At 35.5% G+C, this 12,658-nt stretch overlaps 1 protein-coding gene across 1 annotated transcript in view; it reads left to right on the forward strand.

Moving 5' to 3' along the window:
• The window catches only part of LOC138701488 (scavenger receptor class B member 1-like), a 180,099-nt gene that overhangs the window by 140,692 nt on the left and 26,749 nt on the right, over positions 1–12,658 (forward strand). Inside the window, exon 5 of the mRNA XM_069828404.1 lies at positions 12,372–12,572. Within this exon, the coding sequence (XP_069684505.1) occupies positions 12,372–12,572 (201 nt within the window). The remainder of the gene's footprint in view (positions 1–12,371; positions 12,573–12,658) is intronic.

Below are 12,658 nucleotides of genomic sequence, written 5' to 3' on the forward strand. Positions count from 1 at the left end.
AGCATCTGAAAGTGATATTAATGTTTCCAATCTCTGTACCAACAGCGAAGTTACTTAGCATCGATAGAATTGGTGATAGCAAGATGGTATTTGGCCAGATCAGTCTGAGGATTCGGCATGGGATTACTTGACGTTCTCGTTACAGTTGCGGAAATCTCGGATAAGCGCAACGAAGTAATTAGCAGCAGATTTAATTGCACCCTCTTCCGAACAGAGATTTACAGTAGATTAGTAGGCTATTGCCTGAGCTAACTGCAGAGTGAACCATAATTAACGTCTTTAATTTCAGGGGGTTATTCTTTGACATATTTCAAACCAAATAATTAAATACAATTTTGCTCGTTTTTGCTTCCTTTTCGAGATAAAATTGTTTCATATGAAACATTTTCTAGCGTATTTTCGGAAAGCCATTGATTAGATTCACAATATGATCAGTCAATTTAAGAGAGCAGTGTATTATGATAACAAATGATTGAAAGAATTTTAGTTTTGTCCATTAAATGTGCAGAAATGTGATCCGAACATATTTAACTTTTAGTTCTGCAAAGAATTTTAGAATATCACATTTGTTCGGATCACATTTCTGCATATTTAAACGACAAAACTAAAATTCTTTCAATCGTTTACTGTCATAATACACTGCTCTCTTAAATTGATTGAGCATATTCGGGATTAAATCAATGGCTTTCCAAAAACACGCTATGAAATATTTCATATAAAACAATTTTTGTCTCGATAAGGAAGCAAAAACGAGCAAACTTTTATTCAACTTTTTTGTTTGAAATGTCTCAAAGAATAACTCCCCGAAATTAATGACATTACTCACGGTTTACCCTGTATATCATTGGTTAATAGTGAGACAGTAAATTCTTTGTTGTTTTTTTACGCATAAGAAAGATAGATTTACAGATATTGACCGATAATCCTTTAAGAAGGAGTGAATTTCTAAGTGCCGTCTTCCCTGTCCAGTTAGCCTTGCGGAGGGAATGAAATTTTTGGCTGAATCCGTAATGAAGCGTAGAAACAACTCCATATATTATAATTCATTTCTATCGGGACACAATTTTTCTCTTGATTCAAAGTTCACGGCTTCTTTTTAGCTTATTATTATTCATTATTTAGCTTTTTAGCTTATTCCAAATGAAGCCCCCGGTAGAGGAGCAGAGAAGGCCTGACGGCCTTATCTCTACCAGGTTAAATAAATAAATAAATAAATAATTAAATAAATAAATATATAAATAAATAAATACTAAATACTAAAGCAAAAAATTACGATGATAATCGTTTGACGTTTCTCGCTATGGATTTTCATTATATATTCTGATTTCAAATAAAGACACATCAATATTTTAATGAACATTATTATACTGTATTACATGTGTATCCTAACCGACATTTTTGATACTGGACATAAACAAAATCCGACCAATAATTTAGAATAAATCACTGTACACAGACAGACGGTTTGCCTAAAAACACTTTTTCGGTATCGGGAATGCTTAAAACGTGTATTTCCGTATCTGTACATCTTGTAACGAGAAAATAGGTATCAAACTTCAGTAACCGGCCTCCGAGTTAAGCTGTTGACTGCTTTTTATGATCCGAGGTCATTAACAATATCGCGTGTAGAGTTGATGCTAAGGCTAACGTCCGGCTTCGTTTATGCAAATCAGTAAGAACATTAAAAAGGTCGTCCGATTCAGAACTCTTTTGCAAATTTAAAATCACGCCATCACACAAGTCAAACGGCTTTACTTATTAAACTTTATTAAAAGTCTAACCTAACCATAGTCTGTGACTTGTAGCTGCGGCCCTGCAAGTTCACTCAGTTCTTTATTGTTACAGGTAAAAGGAAGTTTCCATTATTGTATTATTAGTAATGAAAATATCTGAGAATATACAGAATGTCTAAAAAATACACGACATAACTACATACACTTAAGTGTTCACATCATCTTATAATAACCTTCTGCCTGAAGACAGCCCTCATATCGATGTCTCATGGTCCCGCGAATCATTCCAAAATTCCTGACATTTTGTATTCTACTACAGCCTGCTACAGTTCGATTGTGGAGAGTTTTCACATCAACCAACGGAGTCGAATACACCAATGATTTTAAATAGGATAAATCTGGTGGGTTTATATCAAGTGAGCGTGGAGGCCAGGCAACTTGTCCACCTCTACCTATCCACCGACCAGGAAATCTTCGGTTCATTATATCATTATTATTGAGACAATTTATAACTTAAGCTGTACCAATTAAATTGCAGCCAATTATAGCTAGTTAATGAAATAAACTAATTATAGTAAACAAAGTAAAGCTCTGATCGGCTTTGTAGCTGTATTGTCAGAGCAAAAGCTTACTATTAATGCGAGCCCACTTTCAAATTCCAGTGATGACGGACTCGTAATAAAGTGGACAAAGCCAAGGTTTCTGAGGATCTTCCTCGAGGTTCTCCCGTTTACCTCCATCATTCCACCGCTACTTTCCATTTCAATATTCATCATTTTTATTTCAACAACATCTATCCAGGACGGTGCGGCGTGATTTATTGTGACTGTCGTGCAGATGGTATCTGTCTGAGGAGGCGTAGTATGCTCTCTGGAGTTAGAAAGGCTCTCTAATGGGGGACTTCATCAGATCCTCAGCCTACATGGCTGAATCGACAGATGACACGATATAACTGAGTCACGATAACTACAAAGAAAGGGCTTTTTGGATTAAGCAACCATTCGTATATATATATGTATAATGATAAGGCACAATAAGCCCATTCAAAGCTGCCGTGCTAGCCTTCGGGTCATTTCCTCCATATAAAAAAAAAGCTCTGAGCACTCTCTTAATTTTATAATTAATCGCCCACTTCAAGCTGGCCCCAGTGTATCTTAGTAGTGAAGCCTTTGTTTGTTCATTTACAGAAGATTCAAAATGTAGAAACAAAATTTACATGTCTTCTTGTAAATCATCAACTCTCTCACCTTCCAGCGTATTCACATTAACTTTTGAGCCACCCATATGCATTCACTCACTCACTCACTCACTCACTCACTCATTCAGATCTTTATTGCTAATCCACTGATATTATTTGCATAAATTGATATTATTCCGGTCATCTCAATATACATATAAAAGTGAATGTTTGTATGTATGCATGTATGTTCTCGACACAAATCTACACGCTTTAACCAGTATTTGTTAAAGATTGCACATTTAGCCTTCATAACCAGGAGAAAAACAGGCCACATTAAAATTGGAGAAATGGACGTTAAAATAATAAAATAAAAATAAAAATAAATACGATCAAACATTCGTGTAGAAAAATGCTTGCTAAGTCAAAGCAACTATTTTTTTTTTTCGTGGAATCCCGGACCGCAATCCACATTTTTTGATATGCAATATTTACATTAGGATGTATAGTACTTACAGATGCCATTAGATGGTGCAGATATTCAAGGACAGAATAAGAGGGATGCGCACAAGTCAGTTGGTTCATTGTTGATGTTTGTAGTGTGTCAAGTATGGATGTGAGTCGGCTAGAACAACGTGCATGCGTAAAAATAGCAGTGCTTCGCGATCAAAACGCGAGAGAATGTCAAGCACAACTCGTAGAAGCTGTTGGAGGTCGTGCTCTGCCGTACAGAACTGTTGCAAGATGGGTAGCAGCTTTCCAAAGTGGACGAGTAAAAAGTACCGACAAACCTCGTACGGTACGCTCTAGGACTGTTCGTACCGATGTTGCTCACGCAGCGATAGAACATTGCTTAAAGAACAACAGACGATGGTCTCTACAGGAGTTGGCAACAGAAACAGATATTGACCAGGCAACTGTACATAAAATTTTACGTCACGATCTGCATATGCGCAAACTTGCTGCTAAATGGGTGCCACATGCACTAACAGAATAACAAAAGTGGACACGTTACGAAACGTGTCGTGTGAACCTGGAACGATACGAAGGTGAAGGAGACATCATGCTGAACGGGATCATTGCCATTGACGAAACCTGGGCCAGGGGTTATGAAACCGAGCTTAAAGGCCAGTCTGCTGAATGGCGTCATCAAGGATCGCCGCGAAAATACAAAGTCCGTCAAAATCCATCTCCGTTGAAGTTAATGGTCATTTTAGCGTATGACATTCGAGGAATTATTTTGTGCCATTTTGTCCCCCATCGCCAGACTGTTAATGCAGCTTACTGTGACGCTTATCTGCAGAATAACCTACGTCGCGCTATCAGGAATAAACGTTCCAGTTGTTGGACAATGCAATCATCCTCCACGACAATACAACAGTTCATACGGCAGCCGATGTTCAGACCAGTTTACGGTTCTGGAGATGGAAAGTGCTAGAGCATTCTACCTATTCCCTTGATCTGTCACCATGCGATTTCGATTTGATACCGAAATTGAAAGCTCCATTGCGTGGAAGACGCTTTCATACACGAGAAGACATAGCCAACGCAGTGCGAAGCGAGATTGCCAGATTGGACAATGGAACAATTGATGGATGGTATTGGTCGTCTTCCTCGTCGTTGGCAGTGAACAGTTGATTGCCTTGCAGATTACTTCGAAGGATCTTAATGTGTTCAAAATGTGATAATGTGCGTGCAGACGTTTTTAATGTGTTAATGTGCATGCAAACTATTGTTTTCAACATTATGACATAAGATAACATTTTCTTAATTTTTGCTCTTTGCCCTTCTCTACAATACTTCCTGAGAAACTCATGTAACAGACATGATTTGAAAAATACATTACGTATTTTCATATATGTATAATGGTAATGTTTGTATAACAACGCATTTCCCTAAAAAAAAATAGTTGCCATGACTTAGTAAGTGACCTTTGTATTAAAATGCAATCTTCTACAGTCAATTGTTCCTTATTATTGTCTGTTGTGTTCAACATCGACTTTCACGAGACCGTGGAAAAAATAACACGAAATTAAATAACATTATTGATACATCATGAAGGCCAAAATCTAGATAATTTATGCAATAAGTATATTTACGCAGTCCAGGACCTATTATGAGTTTCTCGATACAGTTGTAGATAGTGAGCAGGCTATGGTTTATCCATTGAATTCTTGAATTCTTTGAAACTATGATTGCCACCACATTATTTAATACTTAATATTGAATCACCAATAGTACTAGTGCGGAATATTGACCCATCAAAATTATGCAATGGAACAAGACTCATGCAAAGCGTAATAGAACTGACAATATTAACTCTAAAACCGAAAGGAGAAGATACCTAAACATTTATGCATTATATTTATGCAATAGAGGGAAAAAGAAAGAAATCTATGAATATAAAAAATCAATTCAGTGATATTTTTGCCATGCTGCTAATATAGTATACGAATGTACGTAAGACCACTGAAAATAATACTGTATTAATTCTAAAATATATATCTCTCTAAATATTGTTGTTCATGTCCAAAAATCTGTTATTGCAAAATTGTATCTGTATAATTATGTTGCCAATGTAGTATGTTAAGCGTTGTGGAAAGAACGATCTCTTAATTTCTAAAATATGTGTCTCTCAGAATATTATTCTTTATACATATTATTAAACAATTACTTCTTGTGAAATTATACTGTAAAAATACATAAAAAATAATGCAATTGATTATATCTTGAATTTGTGAGAGATAATTTCTCAAGTAATATTTGAAAAAGTTGGGAATGATTTAAGCGGGCGAACAGCAGTCAAGGGGTAAAAACATTTTTCAATGTAAATTAAATTATATACACATATATTGATTCTATACTGAATTCACGTTTATATTTTAAGATGGAAAAACAGTTGGAAGAAGACCAGTTTGGCTTCAGGAAGGGATAAAGTACGAGAGATGCAATTGCTCTGCTATGAACAATCGGCGAAAGATGTACAGCTGTCAAAAAAAAAAGTGGCCGCACTCGTGAACAGCGAATATTTTCAAAGTCCACTTCGGGTCGTGGCGATGTTACACGATGCATGTGCTTAAACAAGCAGTTCCCGAACTATGAAAGCGTTCCATGTCTGCGCCTCGTAGGCCAGCGGTAGCGTGCTTGTTTAATGATTCAAAGGTTGTGGGTTCGGGCCATCTTCAAGTGTTCATTTTATTTTTTAATCGTTCTTTAGCGATGTAAATGCTATTCAAATTATCATTTATATTCAGTTATCGTTCTTTATGGGTATCACGTTATTTATACTTTGTTATCGTTCTTTAGAGATATGAATAAAATTCAAGTCATCATTTGTATTCTGTTATCGTTTTATAACGATATGAATAACAATTATTATTATTGTATCTCCAGTGGTGGTTAGCCCTATTTTACATATGTATGTTAGGGCTATAGTTTCATACACAAAAAAGATGAGCATAAAGAGAAATAGAAAAGAAAATTAAATTAGCTTACGCGATGTAAACAAAACATAAACAAACCGTAAATTAGGCATTGCGATTGCAAAATAAATATCAGGTATCAATTTGAAACATACAAAAACATTAACAACACACATACGTAACACTTATATAACACAAATACGCAGCTTGCTATACCATACATCATAAATTAATACACAATAGTCACACAAACACAATCAAACTATAATTACGACATTGCGACGACATCAAGCATCACATAACTGACTCACATACATAACAAATCAAGCATCCGTTACAACACATACACTTCAACATAGTAACCACACTTTTAAAAGTTACAAATTTGGCTCCAAGAAGAATAAATAGGACACTGTTACTAATTACTATTCTTCTGCAATTTCTTAAATACATCTGTAATAAATCTGTGAAATTCCGATATGAATAATATTCACCTTTTTTTATATTGTTATCGTTCTTTAGCGATATAGATAATATTCAAGTTATCATTTATATTCTGTTTTCCTTCATTAGCATTATAAAATAATATTCAAGTTATTTATATTGTTATTGTTCTTTCGCAATATAAATAATCTGTATTTTATCTAAGTAATTATTATAACACAAATAACCATCTTTCTTTGTAAAATAGGTTATTTTATTTAGATAATTAAATAAGTATTATATAATATCTTATATTAATTAAACAAACTGATATTTATCATTTATATTCTGTTATCGTTCTTTAGTGATACTGTATAAATAATATTCAAGTTACTTATATTGTAATAATTCTTTAGCGATATAAATAACATAAATTTAATATTAGGTTTGGAAAAATCCAGTTGCATAATACTGGTATTAGTTTTTCTTTTTGTATTATTACATTATACTATCTTGAACCACAATAAAATGAAAAAGGAGTAACGAGGAATTGAACATGAGACGTTGACATCTAAATTTCGACGTTCGTCCGCTGAGCTACGAGGGCAAAAGTGTGGAAACATTTTCGGAAAAATTGGCCCAATCACACTCTAAGATTTTCTGATGATTCGTAGAAGCTAGTCCAGGATGCGGGGGGCAAAGGATAATTGAGATTTCCCGGTCTCTGATCGGGTCAAACATCCTGATAGAATTAATATTTAACCCTTGCCGTGACTTTCGGTGAAGTCCGGAGGGCCCAATTAGTCAAATCCACTCTCCTCATCACCACGCTTGGGTCCCCTGGAATTTAATAAGATGCGAAAGAGATAGTGGTGTGCGGAAAGCAACGGGATGTTACCGCATTTAGGCCTATCCTTCCCAAGAAAAACTGCAAACATGAACAAAGGAAGCTTTTAATAGAAGAAGAAGGATATTCTGCGGACCTCTGGAAAAAGAACTAAGGAAGAGACTAGTGAAGTGCTTTGTGTGGAGTGTGGCATTGTATGGGGAAGGAACATGGACATTAAGACGAAATGAAGAGAAACGAATTGAAGCATTTGAAATGTGGATGTGGTGAAGAACGGTGCGTGTGAAGTGGACAGACAGAATAAGAAATAAAATTGTGTTTGAAAAAGTGAATGAATAAAGAATGATGCTGAAACTGATTAGAAAGAGAAAAAGGAATTTGTTGGGTCTCTGGTTGAAAAGAATAATAGACGACATTAGGATATGTGGATCATATGTGGAGACTAAGAGGAAGGCAGAAAATAGGAAAGGTTGGAGATTGCTGGGTTTGCAATGAAAGACCTGCCCATGGACAGAACAGTTATGTATGTATGTTCAGAATGCCTGGAAAATCGTGTCTAAGAAAAGTCGCTATTTGCAAAGATTAGTCGATTCCATGCCCACTCGACTGCAAGATGATCGAGATAAGAGGAAGATAGACTAAATATTGAATTGTGGCTTTTTGTTTTGTTTTTTGAACGCTTAATTGTTTGAATGTTTTAAGGCCGACGCCAGTAAATTTGTTTTGTTTATGCCACGAAAGATATTTTTATTGAGAATAAAATCTTTTTTCTTTCCATTTGCAGCCATAATATCATAATGATAAAGTCATGGCATAATATATTAATGAACCTGATGTTAATTACTAAAATAATCGTAAAAGAGAAAGGATCCATTATGTATAGTTTGTCTCTCTCAAAAACAGAACAAAAAAGAACATAAAAAGCACGAGGTTGTAGTCGAACGCAGGACCTCATGAATAAGAGGCCTAAACGCTACTATTAAGAAAAGTAAAGAAGGTAAACTTGCGAATTCTAAATGAGGCAGTAGAGCAAGTGCACAGCTTCAACTACTTGGTGTCTACTACAACACAGTAACATGAACTGCTGCCAGGAATCAAAAGGAGAATACCAATGGCCAAGGAAGTTTTTAATAGAAAAAGGAGCATCTTCTGCAGACCTCTGGAGAAAGAACTAAGGAAGAAACTAGAGAAGTGCTTTGTAGCATTGTATGGGGTAGAAGCATGGACATTACGACGAAGTGTAGAGAAGCGACTAGAAGCATTTGAAATGTGGATATGAGAAGTAAGGAGCGTGTGAAATGGACAGAGTAAGAAACGAAGCTGTGTTGGAAAGAGTGGATGAAGAAAGAATGATGCTGAAACTGATCAGAAAGAAGAAAAGGAATTAACTGGTTCACTGATTGAGAAGAAACTGCCTACTGAAGGATGCACTGGAAGGAATGGTGAACGGGAAAAACATTTGAGGTAGAAGAAGATATCAGATGATAAACGACATTAAGATATATGGATCATGTGCGGAGACGAAGAGGAAAGCAGAAAACAAGAAAGACTGGAGAATGCTAGGTTTGCAGTGAAAGACCTGCCCTTGGGCAGAACACTATGAATGAATGAAAATTGATTCTTTGGTACGATTGATGGATAAATTTCAGGTCACGATAACACCCCAACGGGTTCAGTCTGGGAACAAGGGTATTCCCTATTTATCGTCAGCTGTGTCTGAAGTTCAAGTGAAAGCACATATAGACTGAAATTACATGAAATTATATGTCAACACAGCTTCAGATTAATGTACAGTTCTCATAATTATTTTAATCTCTACCTCTGTGCAATGTCACATTTGCGATGAGGAGAAAAAGAGACGGTAGAAAGGTTGTAATGCTTTTCAATATGCTGATGCCAACGATTAAGAAAGCCACTTAAAATTTGACGGTCAATGACCGGCAGAGATAAAATGTAAGTTCGGTAGAATATTGAGTCAACGCTAAATGGGCGTATAGGGACCGAGGAGTGTGTTTTTGTTTTGCTGAACTTCAAGTTAAAGGTAACTCATTTAAAGTTTGTGTGACTGTAACCTGTATATATTTTCGTTTGGTTTTACTTCGTTTATAGTTTGATTTTATCTGTTATTTTATTTGTATTTCTGGTGGTGTGGAAGAGAAGGCCTGATGGCCTTAACGACATCAGAATAAATAAATTATGTATATATACATATATATATATAAATTAAAAAAAAAACATTTACCGTAAGGCAGATTATGAAATGTTTTCTTTTCGGTGCCTGATCTACAGCTGTTTTAAATTGAGTTAACCCTGGCAGGTATTTTGCTCAGAAGTTCATTAATTCATTAAGTGACACTATGTAAATATTCATCTTCATGGACGAGGAAAGCTTAGTAAAGACAATTCGTTTTGTTTGTCTATTGTTGAGTTTCCGAGATTTCCGAGAATTCTAACACCGGTTTAATTAAATATAGAAGAAAAGAGGAAAACTCGGGCAACGCTGGGTGCTTTCAGCTAGTGATTAATAAGAATAACATTATATTTCGGAAGAAAATTGACATGTTACCCGGCTTTCGGAAATTTCAAGTAAAATTAAAGAATGACTTAGTGTTTGTTTTAATTATATTGTGAGGTTAGTTAGTGTTAACTTATATGTACTGATAGTAAGTTAGCAATAACAGAAATATAACACTATTGTCAGCGCAATTCGAACTGGCCACGCGTGCTCAGTGCTTCAGTTCACAGTTCAGTGACTCGTGCGTGGTTTGTACGTTTGTGCGTGACCTTGATCCGCCAGTTCGAAATGCACTGAGTATAGTATTGCATTGTTACTGCCATATCTGCTATGTGCAATGTAACACTTGCAATCGCTATTAGTATTTTGTACTACTGACTTTTTTTTTTCTTTCATTGATATCTTTACGTACACACATTGTGTTATGTGTAATGTAAAATCTTTGATTGTTGTTTATTATTATTATTATTATTATTATTATTATTATTATTATTATTATTATTATGTGATACACATAATTTCTTTTCCTTTCGGTGATATCTGTACGTACATTATGTAAACCAACACTTTAAATATTGTTCTGCCATAGCATTAATTAATATTATAATCGAAGTTAAGTTCATAGAGGTTATCACACAAAAGGCGAAAATATAATCGTACTTTTTATGATTGTCTAACTCAGACTGGTTATGAAATATGTATGTTAATTAATTAATTATTTTTCAATACAGTACTTGTATGTGCAGAAGTGTTATTCTTATTTCTCTATACTTAAAATTTATGAAGAAATTCATTAAAAATTATGTATCAGTATGTAATTACTTAATTCCGATCAAGTTTTATGTTCAACTGTGTGAGAAAGTTTTAATCCTGGTTGAGTGTAAGAGAAGGCCTTACGGCCTTAACTCTGCCAGGTTAAATAAAGCCATTATTATTATTATTATTATTATTATTATTATTATTATTATTATTTAAAATATTACCCTTTTTACTTATTATTAGGGCCTATGTGCTAATTGTTTTCACACTTAATTTTTTAAAATAAATTTTGTGAAATATGACGAGTTTCTATCACATTTGTGTGGTAAGCATGGTCATTATCGAAAACTTAAGCACCTAGCTCTTTAAATAGCATTACCAAATGACATAGCTAACTGAAGTTCACCTCCTTTTTCATCCTCGTGCGTGAACTCGCGTTGGGGCCTAAATGCAATGGGACCCTTATGTTGCAATATAGGGTGTCCCATTTATCTTGTGCACCTATTATAACTTTTTTGTTTGGATAGGTATTGGAATTTTTATTTTTGAGAGTTATGTTAGAACGAGGGGCTAACATGAGTGTAGAGATTTGGTGCATGTAACTACATTATGGTACAAGATACACGTGACGTGATCAATTTTTCAAATAGCACTACATACTTTAATCATGTTACATTTATTACACACAATAAGACGAGTTCAAAAATGTATCACAATGTCACCTTCCCAATCAATAACAACAACAAAATGCAAAATGAATGCCATCTGAATATCCCGTTTGTTGTGGTGCCCCATTCTTACACAAAACGAAAGACGACTGATGTCCATACACGTCGTGTGTTGTGTGTTTGCTGTCTTAACATGTAATCAAACCACAACTATCGACGCCATAATCCACGTACAGTGGCCTGCACGTTCTCCGGACTTGTCGCCACTCGACTTCTTCCTGTAGGAAACTGTAAAGGACAGTGTATACTAGAACATTCTGACAACACCAGACGACATGCAGCAACGCATTCGACTGCCTTGTGAGTCCATTAAGCCAGCAACATGCCGGGCAGTCATACGGTCTTTCGGAGAACGCCTTGGAATGTGCATTAATGTGAATGGTCACCATTTGGAACATCTTCTGCGACTCTCAAAGCATAGCATTATCACATTGGAAGTACGTTTTTGTTTCGTTTTGTTGTTATTGATTAGGAAGGTGACATTGTGATACATTATTGAATTCGTCTTAATGTGTGTTATCAATGTAACATGATTAAAGTATGCAGTGCTACTTGAAAAATTGATGACGTTACGTGTATCTTGTACCATAACGTAGTTACATGCACCAAATCTTCACACTCATGTTAGCCCCTCGTTTTAACATAACGCTCAAAAACAAAAATTCCAATACCTATCCAAACAAAAAAGTTATAATATGTGCACAAGATAAATGGGACACCCTGTATATTATAATATGAGAATATATGAAGTGGTGCAATGTTCCCAGGGAATGGCGTCATACCTGGCGGATTCGTCTTTCATCATCAAGTTAGGCTTCAACCTGCTGATGCGTCGAATGGGATCGCAGCCTTTTAAGCGTGTCAGCGTCTACGACTACATGTGGAACCTGACGGACCCATTGCTGTTAGTGGGTCACAAACTTGCCCCCTTCTTGGTGCCCGTGGACAACTTGGGAATACTCGACTTGGTGAGGCATCAGATAACAGCAAATACAGTTGCATTCTAATGTCAGACATTTTGACTGCTGCGTAACTCGCCACCTCGACCAACTGG

The sequence above is a fragment of the Periplaneta americana genome, chromosome 6, assembly GCF_040183065.1.
Source record: "Periplaneta americana isolate PAMFEO1 chromosome 6, P.americana_PAMFEO1_priV1, whole genome shotgun sequence".
Lineage (NCBI taxonomy): Eukaryota > Metazoa > Arthropoda > Insecta > Blattodea > Blattidae > Periplaneta > Periplaneta americana.